At 35.2% G+C, this 22,132-nt stretch overlaps 1 protein-coding gene across 1 annotated transcript in view; it reads right to left on the bottom strand.

The window, feature by feature from the left end:
• LOC123557436 (E3 ubiquitin-protein ligase COP1-like) overlaps nucleotides 1-21,890 on the bottom strand; it is a 67,145-nt gene extending 45,255 nt beyond the window's left edge. The window contains exons 1-7 of the mRNA XM_045348890.2: nucleotides 21,492-21,890; nucleotides 8,969-9,028; nucleotides 6,605-6,702; nucleotides 5,005-5,069; nucleotides 4,243-4,356; nucleotides 1,783-1,851; nucleotides 654-713 (exon numbers count right to left, since the gene is read on the bottom strand). Coding sequence (XP_045204825.1) covers nucleotides 654-713; nucleotides 1,783-1,851; nucleotides 4,243-4,356; nucleotides 5,005-5,069; nucleotides 6,605-6,702; nucleotides 8,969-9,028; nucleotides 21,492-21,610 — 585 coding nt within the window. The 5' untranslated portion in view covers nucleotides 21,611-21,890. The remainder of the gene's footprint in view (nucleotides 1-653; nucleotides 714-1,782; nucleotides 1,852-4,242; nucleotides 4,357-5,004; nucleotides 5,070-6,604; nucleotides 6,703-8,968; nucleotides 9,029-21,491) is intronic.
• Between the last annotated feature and the right edge of the window lie 242 nt (nucleotides 21,891-22,132).

Here is a 22,132-nt window from a genome sequence, read left to right as displayed (position 1 = left end):
GTTGCACAAAAAATGAAAATCATTTTAAGAATCAATGGCAACATGTGAGTAAATTTTTTACAATTGCATTGTTACTACCTTTCTAAAGTTGAAATATGATATTACAAGAGATCACAGAGTGATCTTGGTGCCCGCCATTGATCCATTTTTGAAGTACTAAATTTGCAAGACTAACTCAAAATCCTAAAAGTAGGTAACTATGTCAGATTCTATGCATGTGGTCAAAATTTGAAAGCTGTAGCTTGCGAAAAGTGAAAGTAGGTCACTAGGTCAATGTCAAGGTCAAAGTTTATTTCGATACACAAACCTATGCAAGTGATCGAAATTTGAAGGCTGTAGCTACAGAAATGTGAAAGTAGGTCACCAGCTCAAGATCGAGGTCAACTGATGACAAGGTTCAACTAGCCACTCAAAACTATACAGTCATGTGGTCCAAATTTGGATGTTGTAGGTTAAAGACAAAAAAGTGGGTAAATAGATCAAAATAAGTGATCTTCATCCTAAACAGAGAGATGACACCATTACAAAATAGTCAAAGTCTATTGAACTTACATAGTTGTAGAGTTTTTACTTTTTTTAAATACCAGAAGTAAGCAATATCTAGTAATATTTTTATGAAGTTGATGCAATGGTAACCTGATATAAAAGTTTACCTCTATTGTTCTTACATCTTCATCTATGATAGAAATTTCTCTTGTTAGCTGATCAAGTTGCTGAAAAACAACAATATCATAATACACAGATTCTACATATCACAGTCTGAATAAAAACAAGAATACTGTACATATAACACTGTACTATTGCACACAGTCATAATACAGTCTGAATTCGACAAGAATATTTTATCTACAACACTGCCCCGGAGTCCAACAAGAATACTGTTTTTATAATAATGTCTAAATTCATCAGTAAACTGTAGACATACAACACTGTCTGAATCCATGAGAAAGTCACAAGTATGAAAACTTCATTATCAGGATCTGCCTTAAGTAAGAGTATTATTTATTGTTTGCAACTCTAAAATCTCTCCCATTATGTAATGGTTCAAAATTATGATCATATCAGGGTTTTCCCTAGGATTTCAATTTGTGGGACATGATGTCCCTTAGGTCTGTATTTGAGGGGACATACACCTGATAATAGGGGACATTTTCAATATTGTTGAGAAATTTTATTAACTGTAGTTTTGTCCTGTATTGTATAAGAACAAAATTTGGAATAAAAACAGTGAACGTCAATTCATACAGCCATTCATATTTACTCAACCAGGACTTGCAATAATGGTGCGTAGACTGCAAAGAAATTTTCTTTGACTCCGTATTTTGATGAATAACTTCAGTAGACTGTGTTTCCTACATTATAGAACCATTTTTCAGCAAGAAAAAGAAACGATAGCCAGTCCAAAAGATATCCGAGTCACACAGACAGTTATCAAAATGTACTGTATAAAGTGTCTTGCTTTTAAACTAATGAAAAAGGAACTACGACAATGAAATTATCATAAAGGACTTTTTGCGGGACATTGAGGTCGCACTCCTCCCGATTTTTAGGGACATTACTGCCAAAAATCGCCTAATCATGCGCTTTTTACACGGAAAGAAATACCCTGTCACATTACCTAAAGGCTCAATAGTTCAGAACTTTACAATGGATTTAAAGAGGCTGTATGTTAGAATTGACTGCAAGATATAATGCAGCAGGATGAGACAGATCTACATATAGGCCAAGTTGCTTTGAAAGAATGTGCTCAGCCCTGCATATAAAAAACAAAAGTAGAGATACCTCCTGTTTTCTTTCTCTGACTTGTACAAGGAACTCCTTTAATACAGTATTCTGTGCTAGTCTTCCATCCTGTAATAGATCAGATATATAGCTTGTAACATTTAAAATGTTATTATTTTATGCAGTTTAATAGTATAATATCATGAACATAGGTGGCCTGCTAAACATTTCTGCCAGCCTAGTAAACTCTTCCCTATCGAAAATTTGTTGGTTTAAATCTTGGACTAGGTTTTGTTCCCTGTAAAACTGACAAAAATAAAAACTTCCAGTAGTGTTGTTTATCCTCCAACCTATCCCATACCGAGGACACTGTCAGTATATATAGCTAAAAGATTAATAATTTATTAAGAATCCAGAGAACACAGGTTACATTAACTGAATTTCTTACCATTTTTTTTTCACAAAGGGGGATGTTTGTTGGACTTAATGTCACACCGACACAATTATAGGTCATTATCGTCATATGGCGATTTTCCAGCTTTAGTGGATTATTTCATCACAAGCAGGCACCCGGGTAGAACCAAAGACCTTCCGTAAGCTAGATGGATGGCTTCCTCACATGAAGAATTCAACGCCCCAAGTGAGGCTCGAACCCACACCGATGAGGGGCAAGCGACCGTAACCACTTGGTCACAGAGGCCACATGATGATGTCTGGTATTTACATTTTTCACACCTTCAATTGAAAGGCACTTTTATCAGCTGGGTCTTGAAACAGGTATGAAACCGAACGTTACTGTAAAGTTGGTTTTGATTGCACCTTTCCTTTTTTAACTTTTCAAATTTAACTAATCGTTCAAGCGTCCAAGTGTTCATAATATCCGTCATGTGCACATTTAAAAGCACTAGATAATAGCCAATAGAACTTCCAAAAACCATGTGAAATGAAAAATCCATGGCTCCGGGCTTCATTTTAAATCAGTAAGAACATTTTCTTTCAGAGCAGTTCAAATAAATTGCATTCAAAGCAGCTTGTCTTTTATTTCTTTAATTTCAGCCAATTATTACTATCAATACAGTGGGCATTAAACTGTTAAACAAGCATGCAAATTAACTAAAATTTTCTCCTTCTGATGTGCTTGCATTTATAAATATTTGTTTGCAGATGTAAAGCTTGATGGGGAGGCGATGACAATTCAAGAAAGTGTCATGTTCTCAGAGTATCTATAACTTTTGATGACGTTTTTCTTAAACTTAAACATCTGTTAAACAGCGACAGCGATTTACACACAGTCATTTTAAGCTGTGAATGTCAGATTGTTAACAAATTCAGATTGTTAACAAATTCTCAGATTGATAACAGATTTTCAGTGCATATTATATTCCAATGGATGTGTTTTTCCCAAAAATTTTGATACAAGATAAGGGTTGCATAATATACATGCTACAAAAATATATTCAAGTGTTTACAGTACTACTGAGAAATGCTATAAAGCTCTACTTAACAAACAGACAATGCTTTTAACACAGATTTTCGCTTGGAAAAACAACAGCTGTCACTATTAGTGACAAATGCCCGTGAAGCTGCCCAAGAATGCTACAGTTGTCTGCGCAAAAAAAACTACACATCATTCTGTGACCTTGACTTTAACCTAAGAGACCTTAGTCATAAGCGTGACAAACTTTTTCAACATGGTTAACATTTCTGTCAAATTATTTTCAAATCCCTTGATAAATAGCAGAGTAATAAACTGGACAAGAAACACCTTTGACTTCTAAGTGTGACCTTCACCTTGGAGCTATGGGTCTGAGTCTTAGTCTTACTCATCATGTCATCTCATAGAGAACATTTATGCCAAGTAATTTCAAAATCTTGACCTTGCAGCTAAGGTCTGGGTTTTGCACATGACACGTCATCTTGTTATGGTTAACATTTATGCTATGTTATTTCAAAATCTCTTCATGGATGGCAGGGTTGTTGACTGAACACGAAACAGACCATGTTAACCTTTGACATCTAAGTGTGACCTTGACCTTGGTGCCAGGGGTCTTGATCTTGCATATGACACATCATCTTATTATGGTGAACATTCATGCAAAGTCATTTCAAAATCCTTTTATGGATGGTAGAGTTACAGCCTGGACAAGAATTTACACGGACTGACAGTGTGATTTTTAAGACCTGATCCAGCCCTACCTTTTAACCTTAAATTGTCAATGAAAAAGCATGAAAATCCTGACTATGAACAGTGACGCCTGTCAAAATAGAGTCTATTTTATGTATAATTCTATATTAGATACCTGTGGGTTTGCATGCAAAAGTGTGGCGGATGGCGTTTAACTGTTACCTATAGTAATCATTGGTTGCATACACACAATAGAATTTGAATAGCCCCGGAACAGGGCTTTAATATGCCCACCTTTGGGGGGCATAAAAAACTAGCACAAAAACATCTTTATAGAACACCTGTGCTAATTGCCTGGAAAACAACAATGTTGAATAACTTAACCACCCACTTACATCTTCCAGCTGTTGTTTCTTTGAGTGTAGCAGTTCTAGCAGGTTGTTTACATTGGCGAGGTCCATATTCTCCTCCATAACCAGCTCAGCCAGGTCCAATGATCCTGGTACATTCTACAACACAGTGATATAGCACGTTTTTATTGCTAAAATAATCTCAAGAAATGAAAAATACATTTTACCTGCGTTGCTGTAGTTAACTGAGATATAAATTCATTAATGTTCTTACCCGCCCACGCAATAGGGAGAGCGTCGATCTACCAATAGAGGGGTCGTGAGTTTAATTCTCTGGCAGGCCATTTACTTATATACACTTATATATTTTCTGTGACGGTTTGATAAAAGACACTGTGTCTGAAATAATTTGTCTTCCAACTCTGATTTATGTGGGGAAGTTGGCAGTTACTTGCTGAGAATAGGTTTGAACTAGCACAGAATCCAAGAACACTGGTTAGGTTACATAACTGAAATACTATTAAAAAACAGCGACAAAAACAAACAAACAGGTTAAGTTCTTAAAAAATTTAACTTGCTCTTCAAATCTGAATATTTTGGGTTTGGTAGTAGTGTTGTATTTCCATTGATTTTGGATTAGGGTCAGAACCTCTCCAATTTGGGAAAGTACTTTGTTAAACATCAAACCTTGATTATCATGGTTAAAGAAGTGGGTTGTTTTTTTTTCACTAAAATGTTGAATTAAAGAAAAATTTGTCCCTTATTTTATTAAGTTTACATATTGCATATTATAAAAAAAGGACTGACCTGATGATCTAGTCGTATCCTTTTATCGTCTTGCCGACTTCGGTACTTCAGAATCAATTCATTTACTGTAAAAATTCAGAACAAATGTTTTAACAATTTTGCCGTAATTAAGACATAATATCAAATAGTTATAAGCAGAATTTTCAATACAGTGCAACCTCTGTAGAGCAACACCCTTTAGGAGATACAAATACTGACTGTTATGTCGAGGTTGTTGTTCGAGAGAGGTAAATATTAAAGTATATTTCAGCTTAGGAAAAGTTTAATGATGTTCTTATATAGAAGTAACTGCTTAAGAGATGGCTGCTCTGGAGAGGTTATTCTGTAATGACAGTTGAACCTACCCACCCAGCCACCTGTATTTGGAATACACTTCCTTCAGCAAAGGCCCTTTTCTCCCATCAATTTGGGAATGTCACCAACACCATTCGAATCAAGAAAATGTCAGAAATAGTCGTTATTGGGAAAAATTATCATAAAGCATTTTAAAGTAAGAAAAGCTCTTTGACATTCTGCAGGCTCAAAAATCCTTTGTTAATGAAGTGACGGTCACATTTTTTTATATGTCATCGAACATAAAACATAGCAATTTCTTGTTAAAATCCCATTTTTGATAATTGTTTTCTCTTGTTATTGCAAAATGCTGAATATTAAGTAACTTAGTTGGAAGTTTCATTGAACACTTTTGTTTTTGATTGCCTCCCTTTATTGCTGTTAATTAAATCATGTGCTGTAATGAGTATCTATTTGTTTGGTTTAATGTTGCATCGACACAATTATAGGTCATATGGCAGGGGTGGCGACATCTGATTTCAACTTGCTTGTCCGTTTTTGTCAATTGCTATTTTGTACTTGTCAGTATGATAGATATAGAGTAAATTCTGGTCAAATTTCACTTGTCCGTAAAAGGTTTGGGACAACTTGGGCAATACGGATAAATGAATTTGCAACCCTTGTATGGTGACTTTCCAGCTTTGATGGTGGAGGAAGACCCCAGATGCCCCTTCATGCATTATTTTATCATGAGCGAGTACCTGGGTAGAACCACCGACCTTCCGTAAGCCACCTGGATGGCTTCCTCACATGAAGAATTCAACGCCCCAAGTGAGGCTCAAACCCACATTGGTGAGGGGCAAGTGATTTGAAGTCAGCGACCTTAACCACTCAGCCATGGAGGCCCCTCTTGTGCTGTAATGAAAGTAGTGCTTTATAACCATGTAATTATGCTAATCATCTACTGTGAAATCATTAATATTCACTGTGGACTAATTTTCGTGGATTTCATGGTTGAGTCAATACAAAAAATATAATCCCAAAGAACAAGTAAAATTCCCATACACTTATGTCCAGAAGTTGAAATCAGCGAATACATATAAATCATATCCCCACAAAATTGCTGTTTTGACCAAAACCACAAAATTTCATGCCCTGGAAATTAAATGATTTTACAATATTTGGACAGCAGTTTTATCTTCTTTTTTTTTTACATTAAGATAACTTAAACATGTATGCGAAAGTCAAATGTAAAATTTCATTTTTTCATAAGGGAAAAATATTTTTTGTCAGTCTATGTGTTCTAATAGGTTAATTATCAACTTACACATAAAATTAGGGAATATGAAATCTGGACTTTCTATCACAAAGTTACACTTTGGGCATCTGTTAGCTGTCTCCAGACTTGTCTTAATACACTTGTAGCTGCAAGAAAAAAAGAGGACCAGAATCATACCTAACTTTAAAATGAATACAGACGAGATGCATGCAAACGTTACCCTCCAAAAACAAAGCTTTATAGCATATTTCTCCATTTGATTTGAAGCTGCGAAATTAAAGATATCTAACGCACATCTTTTACTAAAATATTTTATCTTCAGACAGTTACTTCAAATTCTGAAAATACTTGACAAATATATTTATTTTTCAAGTTATATAAATTTTAAATACACACATACAGTGATTCATAACTAAATGTCATGGAGTATCAGTCGATTATCAAAAACTTCCCGTTCTTTAGTTGAGTAGTACTAGTGAAAATGCGAACACAATTTGACTGTTTAGTTATATATGTATCAACTGTGTGCTATTTTAAACCTAATGCTGTTCGGCCAAAGAAAAGAAAGGTCCATTTCCTGCCTCTCTACCTACCTTCCTTTTTTACCCCCTACACTAAACTTTTTATTTCGGATAATTTTCTGCCTTTCGATTTTTAAAAAATGTTTCCATTTCATTTTAAACCTTTCGCGTTGTTTTGCTGAAATACGCGATTCTGATTGGTTGGCAATTATATCAAAGATGGTAGCGCCTGTGTTGCCGGCTTCATCATTTTCTGGGCTTCAATTTAAAGCTTTTTTTGCATTATAAAACGGCAAAAAAAATTAAGATCACAAATTAAATGATGACATATTTCACCAGTATCATGATTTACGACAGGAGACCGGAAACGAACCTACCTTTTTGGGCTTTAAAACAAATAAACCTGTTAATTTGTGCTTTCTTAAAGTTATTTGTATTACTTAATGGCTCATATTTTCAAATACTGGTTTTGTCGTAAATTCACCACTTTTTGCGGTTTTTCATAAATATTTCTTTCGTTTTACAATTGATTTTTACAAAATTTCTACCATAATTTATTATGTGCTTTGATACAAGCAACATTGATTGTTATCATTAACGGCCGTTTACAACATGGTAAACAATGCAACCGCGTTTAAAATAACAGTCAGGTTTAGCCTCCACATTTTACCTTCTAGAGTTTGTAAATATTCGGCCACTTTTTAAACATAAAGTTGGTTGTATTTTCAACATTTTCTTGGAAATAAATCGATGCTACAGCCAAAATTGTTCTTTTTTCAACAAACTGCAATCAATTTTCAATAGCATACCTCGTGGGAAATATTTGCCAACAGAGACTTAAAAAGCGCCTGTCATCCTTCTCACACTAGAACGATGTAGTTTAATTTTTACGTCACTGTTTATCACACATTCTAGCATAAAACTGCTGTTCTTGTCACTTTTCAGGGGTGTTTCAACAGGAGAGTAAAGAGAATCTCTCGCTTACATGCTATTACAACACCTTTTTTATATATGCGCATTCCGTGGCAAAGCATAAACGTATTACGGCCTCAAGACGGATAATTCAAAAGGAAATGACGTCAACGTGAAAAGAAAACAACGTAGACATGGAAATTCAATGACGCTGAGGGACAATATATTCATTTTCTTGGTTTTAACGCGTTTTATGCTAGTTAGCGCATGTTGTTTTTGTGTTATAAAGTTTAGATTTGAATTAACCCTTGCCGGGCCTCGGCAAAAACGAGCGAGTGCAATGATGTCACGCGATCCGCGAGACAAAATATTTGCTATTTAGAGTACACAACTTTAGAGGACAACTTTTTTTCTACCCACCTCAACTTGTTGTTTTTTGCCAACTTTGTTGCTAACGCAAGTGCTTGTGATGACACAGATGTGTTCTCAAGCATCTGGCTCGAAAAAAAGCTTTAAAGTGGGTGGCCGAATATTTACGACCTGGCCGAATTTACGACTCGAACCAGTATGAAATATAGGTCTAAACTTTGATTTACATATTAGTATGGTATTACAATTAATTACATTGGTATTTATCTGTTTTTTAACGCAACAATCTTAAAATAGAATTTCTTTGAGAATCAAATGGGTAGTTTGTTCCCAACTGCCAAATTCATCGGGAAGAATTTTTATGTCTGCTCCAGTTTCAACAGGTACTATGACCCAGCCGGGCTAAACCTTACATACAGCGGAAGTTTACCTTCTTTGAGCTCTAATCAAAAGCCAAAGATCAAATCAGCAAACTTAACCATATCTATTACCTGTGAACAGTCATCTTAACCAACACATTTACTTTAATGCCCGATATATAACTTAAAAAATCTCAAATGAAATTCTAGAATGTTGGGATATGTAAGCAATGTAAATTATGTTCACTTACCAAAATGTATGTCCACACTTTGTCATATGGGCCTCATCTATCAAATCAAAGCAGATTGGACTGGAAATAAAAAATTCTTTAAATTAAAAGTACAAACTTAAGGTATTAGATCACTAATAGAGAACCTCCTTTTTGGAGAGTATTCGTTCCTACCATAAACCTACTTTTACTGCAATTCTTAGGAGGGCGTAGGTTCAAACCCCACTGGGACCAATTTTTTTTTTTGCTTATTTTCCTTTTTTCTAGTAAGATTTATCTTTTTTCGAGACTTATTATTGATTTCTTGTATGAAAATGGAAAAAGATGAATCTTATAAGCGATTTCTTGGTGTTCAAAAAAAAGTGAATTTACTACTTAAACAAAAGGGGTACATCTTTAAAAATATTGGGTTACATGCGGTGAAAGTTCTTTATTTTGCTTTCACTCTTAGATTATATATTGTGAAAGAAATTTAGGTAGGTTTTATGTCTGCCCTAAGATTATTTTGAAATGGAATAAGCAAAATTCAAAACAGAAACACAGCATTCGACCTTATTTTTTCAATGCTGAAGTATGAATTCTGTCTCATTAAATCCGTTTACTTGAGGCACCATAGAAAAAATGATACTGACATTTTTATTTTGTGTTTTATAATTGTTTACCAATAGTCTGATGTTTCTTTTATTAAAATTATTGGTAAAATGAGTTCTCTGCAAACGTTTTGGATAGTGGCTATCACTTTGAAATTTGTCTCTACTTGAGCTTGAGGAGATACCATAAGTTATACAAAATTTATAAAAAACGGCACAGTAAAAGTTGTTTAACAAAGGCCTGAATGGCCTGAGTCGGCTAATGATTGATGTACTGAAAGTATAGTCTACCAGTTTCAGTTTGTTTTTAGTTTTTTTCTTAAAATTTCATAACACAGCTCGATATTTACCCAAAATATTATATCCGGATACGATTACACTTTTTTCCAGTTTGAACAATATATTTTACAAATTGTGATGATACGAAGACATTTAGCAGCAACAGGCAGTATCTGACATTGAAGTTTACGGTTAAATTACCTTTTATTTAAATCTTTTCATAAAAAAGTTGTTTCGTTTCGCCAAACATAGACGATCTACTTTCGATTTCAAAAACTACAAGAAAATACAATTTAATGTTTCGCCGATTTGTTTATTTCTCGAAAAATAAGAATTAAAATCATTTTTAATATCAGTAGTAACTAAACAAACCAGTAAGAGCTTCTTCTTCCGATAATTTATCCGTTTACTGACTGCAAAATTCAACCCACGCAAAGTTTATAGAAATCATACGATGCGTGTTTACGTTCAATGTGGGAGAATTAAGGCTGATCGGCTATGTTACCTAACGCATCCAGACGATTCAGATTTTGTTTTTAAAAAAGCATTGTGTGCGTTTCTGTAATTTTATATACGTTTTTATATGCTTAGAAATTATTAGACATGCGTATTTGCATTATTTCTATACGTAATTTACGCTAATACGCATCTTATCTGGAGCCCTGCTGGAACTATTTTTTGTCTTTCGCTGGATGTTACCCAAGCTTTGTAAGCCTGCGCAATTCTTAAAATGCACATTTATGCTTAATGAGTTACATTCGAGAATTGCACAATTACAAGTCATAAATATGACAGATTACATCGTATATTGGTCATAGCAAAGGGAATTGACACAACTTAACTTCATTCATGCAGTGAACTGTTTGAAGTTTGAGAAATCTAATGGAACTAAATCCCTTCACTGTGTTATTTGGTCCATTTAGAGAATCGTTGGATAGCAAGGACTCGTCAAAAGGCTTTCAGCCTTTAGCCGACTCAAAAATTGCAAAATAGTGCAAGATACGGTTACCTTTCAGAATATACCAAGCAAAGGCCATTTTGTAAACATTACTATTAGTGCTCTAATACCTTAACAGATGTCTATGGGAACTTACACATAAACATGAAAAGAATATTAATTTGGCTAAAATACAGGTCAGAGTTATGGGACTTGATGCTATCAGCTAGTTTTATAACGCCAGAGACAATGCGAAGTTTCATTCAATATCTGCATTTGTTTTGGAGATAGTAACCTGCATGTAAAACTTTAACCAGGATTTTCTAAGTACAAAAGGGGGCATAATTTGCTCAAAATACACGTCAGAGTTATGGAACTTGACCCAGTGAGGTTGGTAATTGACCTAGAAAAAGAAAAAATACGTTTCACAGCTATATGCCTTTAAATGATAGCTGTATGTTCTTGCATGCAAAACTTTAACCAAGGTGTGACGCCTACACTGATGCCAGGGTGAGTAGAATAGCTAGACTATTCTTTGAATAGTCGAGCTAATTATAGACTCGATGTGTGTCAAAAACATTTTTCCATCTCAGCTAATTCTGAGTTTGAAATCTTAATATCAATTTTACTAAAACTTCAAGGTTAAATTCCAACTGAGACTAAATCATCAATACTGAATAGGCATTTGAAAATAGTAATTTACATGTAGATTTAAACATACTATTTAAGTATAAATCCTAAACAGAACACCAGGTCCCAGAGACATTTGACCTCCTTCCACACCCAAGCTACCTCAAAATACACCCTCCCCTTCCTCAAAAATACCGCCCCTCTCCATCAGGTCCCTCCAAGTACCTCCCCTCCCATGTATCTGTAAAAAAAAAAACCTCTCCAGACTTGAGAATAGTTTTCACAAGGATTATGGTCAAATGTACCCACATGGTGAAGCCAAAATGTACCCACCTTGTTCAGTGAAAATGTACTCAAAAAAGTCAAAATGTATCCACTTAAACACATGTACCCAAATATTCCAGGTAACATTTATAAGATTTTAGATTTTAATTCAATGATACGAGTTATAAACTTAAGTTTTCACACAATCACTAATTATTTTATTACCCGAAATTATAACCAGAAGACAAGTAACATTGACATTTTTACATGTTTATTTGTACATTTCAGATATGAATACAGTCACATATTTCAATTACCGGCGCGTAAGATACTGTAAACAGTGCTAATTCAACTTATGAAATATTCCTTTCAATATAAAAGTTATTATCAATATTTTGGCAGAGTATGGCCACTCCAATGAAAGCTATTTGAAAAACCAGTCGACCGGGAGGAAACCAGACGTACTCGTAAAGCACCACGTCATTGCTCCACGTTACCTGCAGAGCAACAAGCAGCGCCACACGGACGCAAGGGATACCACAGTACACCACAGTAAATTAAACATCCCCCAAAACTCGACGTTACCTGCAAAGCAATGAGGAATATTTAGCGGACCAACGGAGCAAGGCAACGTACTGTGGTTCTAAGCAACGAACAAGGCTACAGTACACAACAATATTTAGCGGACCAACGGAGCAAGGCAACGTACTGTAATTCTAAGCAACGAGCAAGGCTACAGTACACCACAATATTTAGCGGAGCAAGGCAACGTACTGTACTTCTAAGCAAGGCAAATACTATAATGAGCAAGGCTACAGTACACCACAGTAAATTAAATATTCCCCATAACTCGACGTTACCTGCAAAGTAATGAGGAACATTTAGCGGACCAATGGAGCAAGGCAACGTACTGTAATTCTAAGCGAGGCAAATACTATATGATGAGCAAGGCTATGACATCAGCAAGGCTATGATACATTTAAGCAAGGCTAGTCAGATATTGCCAAGGCACTAGAGCAATACCTTTAATATACACCGTAACATCCGTACCATCAAAACGTCCCAAAGCACGCCCGATCGCCCCCACGGTCGACAGAATTTTTCCAGGCCCTTACAATTAGGAGTGACATAAAAATAATTGTATATAAATATGGAAATGATTAACTGGAATTTTAATAATAAAAATTATACATGTATTAATTCTAAATTGTCCTTTTGATTTCTCATAAAGCCACAGTCCAGAAGAATGATATCATTTCAGATTTGTCTGTTTCACAAATTGTTTGTAGCCCAGGAATCCGTTCAATTAATGTCTGTGGAAAGTACCTGGAGTCTGATCACTTCCGGAGTTGGCACCCAATGGCAGCATATTATCTGCAACATAAATACTTCACAAAACAGTCAGATTGTCATAACAGAATTAAAGATACAAAATATAATGAACTGTAGTATACAACAACTTTTATTATTATTATTATTATTATTTATTATTATTATTACTGGGGTGTGGCGGGTGGGCAATTTAACATCGATCTGAAGCGCTAGCCAATACACCTTTAGTTCAACTGAGAAGATTGCACGTGCTCTCGATTTAATATAACGCTCGAGTGGTTCCCTGACGAATAGGCGTTTATCATTAATCTGTTATGTTTAGACAAGGAACTAGAAAACTGGATTACTTGACAACGACGATAGTTTATAGCTAACACACCTAGCAACGAGATAGCTATAAATTTCGGGAAAAAATAAAAGTAATTATTTTTAGGCAAAATAATTTTTTATTAATTTTCACATCTTCAGCTGCTGAGCAGAGTACTTTCAAGCCTTGACATGCTGTAAGTTAATGGAGTGACACCTAACTTAATTACCCACATGACTTTCTTTAAAGTTCTAAAATCATCAGTTGTACTGTACTTCTATTACTGAATACAATGTAATTTTTCTGTAACATCATCTAATATTCAAAAATCAATAACACAAGTCTGATTTAATTGTTTTTATTCTCTCCTAATTTTATTTTAATAAATATGCATGTGCAGCTATTATTTTATCAGAATCTTGGTCAACAAATATATATTAAAAACATTTTATACACGTAATGTGCAAAATAAATAATATGAGAGCTGCATGCAATGATGTGTTCACCACAATATGCGTTCTCCCATAAGATGTCGTCCAGTATCGGTGACACTACATCGTCACTAAGAGATACTTGTCATTGTTGAACAGCAAAATATCCCACTAATTTGTTTGTTTGTGCTGCAACAATGCTTTCTTCTGCCCTCTTTTACATTTTATCAGCGTAAAGAAAATTGTTTACAAAGCGTTAAGCGTCCACATACAGGGCACTAGTTTGGCCATTTTTGGGGCCGAATATGGGTACCATTCCCCTCATAAAATAATATGTTTTTTTCCCCTTTCTCAGAAGAAAATTCCCCTGATAACAGGTGTTTGACACAACTATATATGAACCCTCTTTCAAGTTGTATTATAGTGCCTCTAAGGAAGAATACTGCTTCAATATAGTTACATTAGTTAACAAGAGCACCGCCTTGCGGGTGCTGACGCTCATCTGATTTTTTTTGTGCAATAGAAATATTGTCCTACCCATGATTTTCTAAGTCTAAAAAGGGCCATCATTCTTGCAAAAAGCAGGATAGAATTATGTTTCTTGATGTACAGTGTCCACTTATGATGGTGAAAAACTGTTGCAAGTTTTAAAGCAATAGCTTTGATAGATTATGAGAAAAGTTGACTTAAACATAATACTCAACCAAGAAAATGATTTTCTAAGTCCAAAAGGGGCAATAATTATTGCAAAAAGCAGGATGGAGTTATGTTGCTTGCTGTACAGGGTCAACTTATGATGGTAAACAAGTGTTGCAAGTTTCAAAGCAATAGCTTTGATAGTTTAAGAGAAAAAGTTGACCTAAACATAAAACTTAACCAAGAAATCTGATATTTTCTAAGTCCAAAAGGGGCCATAAATCTTGCAAAAAGCAGGACGGAGTTATGTTTCTTGCTGTACAGGGTCAACTTATGATGGTGAACAAGTGTTGCAAGTTTTAAAGCAATAGCTTTGATAGTTTAGGATAAAAGCTGACCTAAACATAAAACTTAACCAAGAAAACTGATTTTCTAAGTCCAAAAGGGGCAATAAATCTTGCAAAAAGCAAGATGGAGTTATGTTTCTTGATGTACAGGGTCTGCTTATGATGGTGAACAAGTATTCCAAGTTTCAAAGCAATAGCTTTGATAGTTTAGGAGAAAAGTTGACCTAAACATAAAACTTAACCAAGAAATCTGATATTTTCTAAGTACAAAAGGGGCCAAAAATCTTGCAAAAAGCAAGATGGAGTTATGTTTCTTGCTATACAGGGTCAGCTTATGATGGTGAACAAGTATTCCAAGTTTCAAAGCAATAGCTTTGATAGTTTAGGAGAAAAGCTGACCTAAACATAAAACTTAACCAGGCAACGCCGACGCAGACGCCGACGCCGACACCGACGCCGACAACCGCTCAAGTGATGACAATAACTCATCATTTTTTTTCAAAAAATCAGATGAGCTAAAAATGACTGAAAACAGTAGTAATAAGTGTGAAAAGTAGTAACATATATATGGCTAAAAACTTCCCCTTTTTGTCTTAAAACGACGAAAAAATCCCCTTTCTAAGGGTATGGGTACCTGTCCCCAAAAGTTGTCTAGTGCCCTGAAATAACACTGATCAGCCGATTGAATGGTCTTGTGATTTTTCCGCTAAATTGCAACCTGTTTTGTGGTAACATATAACCGAATTGCGTTTTAGTACACACTCTGTATGAATTTAATTGGGTTTTCTGCAATTTTATTTGCGCAAATACACAGCTTATCTGGAGCTCTGGTCCTAGTCAATCACAACTATTTTATTCAGACTGAATTAAAACATTCAAACACTGAATATGAAATGTCTTGTCAATCAAACACTGGTGCATAAACATGCATTAGTTTCATTACGAGTTTTGATGTTGTCATACTGTTCCAACATATTAAATGTCTTGGTCTGCATAGACCTCACTTTTTTTGGCTTCCTATCTTAGACAAGCTTTCATTCATATATACCGTTCATCTGTAATGTCGCGGTACTTGACATTCGACGTAACAACATTAAACAAGAAACAACACAACAGTGTATTTCTTGTCTTTACCACAATATTTCATGTCATATGCATCAATAACTGTGTGGAAATGAATAAGATATCATTCAAGAAACATCCATGTGTACTTCGAACAACAATAGTCAGTCACTGTTATCATGTGACGTCACATCACTAATGTCGCGGTTTAGGTCAATAATTGTGTCAATCAAACTATCATAGGTTTAACAAGAGCTGTCCGTAAGACAGCCAAGCTCGACTATTCGAAATATTGTCACAGAAGCAGGAAATCATTACCCAAAATGTTAAATATCAAAAGAGTTTTAAGTTCGAAAGGGGACATAATTTGACCAAAATGCATATCAGAGTTATGGGACTTGATGCTATCAACTAGTTTTATAACCCCGAAGAAACATGTTAAGTTTCAATTCCATATCTGCATTAGTTTTGGAGATAGTAACTTGCATGTAAAACTTTAACCAGAATTTTCTAAGTCCAAAAGGGGGCATAATTTGCCCAAAATACATGTCAGAGTTATGGGACTTGATTCTGTCAACTAGTTTTATAACCCGAAGACACATGTGAAGTTTCAATTCAATATCTGCATTAGTTTTGGAGATAGTAACTTGCATGTAAAACTTTAACCAGAATTTTCTAAGTCCAAAAGGGGGCATAATTTGCCCAAAATACATGTCAGAGCTATGGGACTTGATTCTGTCAACTAGTTTTATAACCCCGAAGACACATGTGAAGTTTCAATTCAATATCTGCATTAGTTTTGGAGATAGTAACTTGCATGTAAAACTTTAACCAGAATTTTCTTAGTCCAAAAGGGGGCATAATTTGCCCAAAATACATGTCAGAGTTATGGGACTTGACCCAGTGAGGTAGGTAATTGATCTAGAAAAAGAAAAAATAAGTTTTAAATCCATATGCCTTTTAGTAATAGCTGTATGTACTTGCACGCAAAACTTTAACCAGAATTTTCTAAGTCCAAAAGGGGGCATAATTTGGCCAAAATACATGTCAGAGTTATTGGACTTGACCTAGTGATGTAGGTAATTGATCTAGAAAAAGAAAAAATAAGTTTCAAATCTATATGCCTTTTGGTAATAGCTGTATGTACTAAGTCGAAAAGGGGGCATAATTTGGCCAAAATGAAGGTCAGAGTTATGGGACTTGCTGCTATCAACTAGTTTTATAACCCCGAAGACACATGTGAAGTTTCAATTCAATATCTACATTAGTTTTGGAGATAGTAACTTGCATGTAAAACTTTAACCAGAATTTTCTAAGTCCAAAAGGGGGCATAATTTGCTCAAAATACATGTTAGAGTTATGGAACTTGACCCAGTGAGGCTGGTAATTGACCTAGAAAAAGAATAAATAAGTTTCAAAGCTATATGCCTTTAAATGATAGCTGTATGTACTTGCATGCAAAAACTTAACCAAGGTGTGACCAAGGTGAGTAGAATAGCTAGACTATTCTTCGAATAGTCGAGCTAAAAACACTAAATATAATTCAAACATTGAAAAGCTATCTAAGTCAAAATAACAGGAACATTCAAAAGTCATTAAACGCCAATTTAAACGTTTTATATTGTCTGTTTACATTGCACGGGTATGAAACGTTGCCTGCGGCACAAAATGTGCCGCACTGAAATGAAGGCATCGCGCCTCCGGCGGCGCAGGCATTGCGCAGGATGTTTACAAAAATAACGAGCAAGATGAGTAAAATTGAATGTTTTTGGTTATTGTCTTTTTACAGTAAAAACCTTTTAGAAATCGGGGAATGCAGCGGGATGTAGTTGTGTCTTGCCGACAAATCCATGCCCAATTTGTGAACAAATATGTAATATTGTTATTTTGCGCGTGTTTTTCATCGGATACAGTAACGTGAAAATTACAAAAGCAGTGAATATTCAGAGTCATTTCACCTCCTGCTGGAAAAGAAATGATGTATTTCTGCAGTATGTCATATAAAGACATGATATCTGATCGATTGAGATAAAATACATGCCTAGGAAAAGGCATATCCCCTCGTTCTGCCGACTTTTCAGTCCAGTGCCGCAGGCATCTCGATGGTGCCGCAGACATTGTGAGAGGCGCAGTCATCTTGAATATTACTCACACTAAAGCTGCGAGTAAATCAATTATTCTCTAATCTCAATTATCAGAACAAAAATACAGATTCAGTATAGGTTTAGATTATGTATTTTGACAGCAAATATCTTTACATTTTTCGCGGAGTAAATGCAACATTTCTATAGTGTGGATTTCCTCTTGTTGTACCCATCAGGCTTTGGCATGGAACGAAACTAACACATACATTTAATAATCGTACAAACGTGTTATTCAAAACTAAAATACTCAGCTTTCCGAAACTATTATTTAAAATTATGATTCTAAATGTATATTATTCATGTTTTTGAATCCAAATGAATAGTGTAATTAATTATTCTAAAGTCGGATCACAATAATTCTTATTTTATAAAGCGATAAAGCTATAACTCTGATATACCCATGGTCCATTAAATAGTTTAGTTCAGCTTCAAATAAGGGAAGGTGGGTGGGTCCTGATGTGTATTGCTGTCAAAATTCTAGCCTCAAGTGACGGCTACACCTGTGTAACGCTTAAATACCCCCGAATTACCACGAAAACCCCGTTCTACATTCCCGCCAAACAAGATCAATAAATTACCGTACAGCCTGATAATTTCGACCTTCTAACATGTATTGAAGTACAAAAATATCAATAACAATGTTGTTCCTCCAGTTATTATAGTAGTAAGACAAATCTTCTCAATCCGAACTTTGTAATATAAATAGCTATTTTAAGAAGTTTGCAGTATTTTTTCTCGCTGTGTTTGGGAATGGGGCCAGGGAAAATCACGTCATTTGTATCAAGTTGGGATTCGTTTTCTCCCGTAAAATAGCAATATTCAATTACCAAACATTCCCATTTGTAACAATTATTGATGCTTAGTTCAAAGCAAGGTATGAAAATCAGCATCCGAGCACAATAACTGTCATATTTTTTGCCATTTTTCAACCAGTTTTAACGTTTTTGTTGTTTTTTTTTACAGTTTAGGCGTACTTTTTTATTAGCGGCGAGCTGAATTTCCCGGCTTAACTTGTTCTAATCGTTTGTGAAATTCTACAAAAATATCAACGTATTTTACTCACTCTTTGTCGTTGAACTATGATTTAGGTCTGTGCACTGACTGAACACATAAAGTTTTCGTCTGATCATAAGGTGAAATGATTTTCTTTTCCTTTTTATATACACTAAATGCATGTACATCCATCTGAAAATATAATATAAACAAGATATTTAACTATGGATAACTTCATTGCTTCTTTTCCACACAAAACTTGGGAACGGTATAGTTTTAAGGGAAGTTTCATGTTTTTACGTTTTTTTGTGTCCTTTTTGCGAAACAAAACTTGATGCTGAAACAAAAACATCAAAATTGGTTGAAAACTGACAAAAGTTATGACAGTTTTTGTGCTCAAATGCTGATTTTCATACCTTGCTTTGAACTAAGCATCAATAATTGTTACAAATGGGAATGTTTGGTAATTGAATATTGTTTTTCAGGAGAAAATAATCCTGATTCGATACAAAATGACGTGATTTTCTCAACTGGGAAGCACCTGGTCCCATCCACCAAAAGAGCAAGAAAAATATTGCAAACTTCTTAAAATAGCTATTTATATTACAAAGTTCGGATTGAGAAGATTTGTCTTACACAATAACTTGAAGAACAACAGTGTTATTAATATTTTTGTACTTAAGTTACTTAAATACATCTTAGAAGGTCGAAATTACACGTACTACCGACTAAAATAGTATTCAAGATGACTGCGCCTCTCACGATGTCTGCGGCACCATCGAGATGCCTGCGGCACTGGACTGAAAAGTCGGCAGAACGTGGGGATATGCCTTTTCCTTGACATGTATTTTATCTCAGCCGATCAGATGTCATGTCTTTATATAGTATACTACAGAAATACATCATTCCTTTTACAGCAGGATATGAAATGACTCGGAATAGTCACTGCTTTTGTAATTTCACGTTACTGTATCCAATGAAAAACACGCGCAAAATAACAATATTACATATTTGTTCACAAACTAGGCATGGATTTGTCGGCAAGACACAACTACATCCCGCTGCATTCCCCGATTTCTAAAACGTTTTTACTGTAAAAAGACAATAACCAAAAACATTCAATTTTACTCACCTTGCTCGTTATTTTGTAAACATCCTGTGCAATGCCTGCGCCGTCGGAAGCGCAATGCCTTCTTTTCAGTGCGGCACAGTTTGTGCCGCAGGCAATGTTTCATACCCGTGCATTGGCACTATCGAAAATATTCTCCTCTGGGCAGCGGATACGCCAGATATTTTGCAAGTAAATCACAAGGTCGCGAGCGTGGTCATAATGTAGCGGAGCCTTAGAATCATACTATTACTTAATATTTTCTATTTGATAGTTATCTAACATGTTAAAATTCACTGCTCAGTATCATGGATGTATTTTGAGGAGATGGTCAGGGGCCCCCATCCCTTCCTCCCCCTTAAAATCCGTCGAGTTAAGACGTTTTGATGTTTCGCCTGATACCGATATTTCATTCATTTTTGTGTAGCTGGGGGATGTTACTTAAAATTTTGTGTCCTCTAACCTATAGGCGGGACTTAATTTGCATAATTAATGAGGACAAATGCCGATCAGCTGGTAGACGAACTTATAAACATTGCAAATATTTGCTTAATTCATGGATTTTTGCAATAGATGTGTGAAAAATACGATTTTAATAAATACTGACAGATATTTAGCAATGTAACTGCAGGTAGGAACATTTTTGGCCAGCATGAGTAAAATAGGTCACGAACTTCCCCGGTAAACAACACGTAGGTGGCGCAACTCAAATACCGCGAGATTAGCGATGACGCGAGATTAGTGATGTTGAGTATATATGTCCTTTTCCTTTAAATGTATCATTTTGATAATTATTTGTAAGTAAATGATCAATATTTGCATGGATACATTTTGACTTTCACAAGTGGGTACATTTTGACGTATATATTTTTGGGTACATTTTGGTAAGCATGATTTGACCTGCACCCTTCCATGCTACACAAACAATATACACCCTGTTCCCTTTATCAATTAACCCCCCTCCATCCACAAAAACAAACGGCTTCCATAAAAGAACTGAAATTGTCCACACTGCTGCATAGAAGAAACTGCATGGACTTAATACAAGTTTTTAAAATCATAGAAAATATTGATGACATTCCTATGGATGGTATGTTTGAATTTGCAGACAATCAAACCCGAGGTCGTAACAAAAAGTTGATAAAACCCAGATGTTTGAAAACATTTCGTCTTAGATCATTCTGTGTTCGTACAATTGATATGTGGTACAGTTTGCTTGACAATATTATCAGTGCTAATAATTTATTACAATTCAAGACACGGTTGGATAGACATCATGGTGATACTAGATTTGATACCAGTAACATTTATTAATCAACCATCATTATGACTCTATTGTTAACAACCATTTTACACCGGAAGTGTACTAGTAATTTGGTAGAATACTTTAATAGACGTAGAAGACAAGTTCCAGGACTCAAGAAGATTCTACAAGACCAATACAAGTATATGGGGGAATAATTTCTGGAATAGCCAATTCCTACCAAAGGAAGTCACTATCTTTGTCCTCGTAGGAACCAGTGACACCATTGAAAACTGGAGGCTGCGTGCGCTTCCGCCTTCTAAGTGATGACAGAAGAGGTTGCTGTGTTCTTCCTGACATTTTCAAAACAAGATCTGAACTTAGACTTTATAGATGTACTGCCTAGGGAAGAAAATTGTGTAGGTGCACAAGTCGCATATTTGCAGAGTTTGTCATATGTTGTCGGGCAAATTTTAGCGATTTTATGGGTTGGCGATTTTAACCTCCATTACGAAATGATTAACTGAATAAATAAGTGTAAATATAACATAACGTCAAAAATGCAATGATCCCCAATTCTGCATTTAATGGGAAAACATTTTTGTTATTGTTCCACAAAATTTTCAGACGTCGTGAGAATGGTCACGCATGCGTGAAATTGATTTCCTGTGTATCGTTCTAACATCAATTCGTGATAACTATACTTCGACGATAGGTACAAACACACCAAATACTAAAATAATAAACAAGTCAAATGGTTTATCGCGGTAAGAAATTTGTACAAACCGGACAGAAGTTGCGAAATTGTCATTTGTGCAGGAAAGAAGCGTTTACCATAATGTCCAGTACTGGACAGGTATAGTGACCATGCAAGAACACAGC

The sequence above is a fragment of the Mercenaria mercenaria genome, chromosome 15 (assembly GCF_021730395.1).
Source record: "Mercenaria mercenaria strain notata chromosome 15, MADL_Memer_1, whole genome shotgun sequence".
In the NCBI taxonomy this organism is placed as follows: domain Eukaryota; kingdom Metazoa; phylum Mollusca; class Bivalvia; order Venerida; family Veneridae; genus Mercenaria; species Mercenaria mercenaria.
The sequence above is the reverse complement of the archived record's forward strand: the minus strand, read 5'-3'. Positions and strand labels throughout refer to the sequence as shown.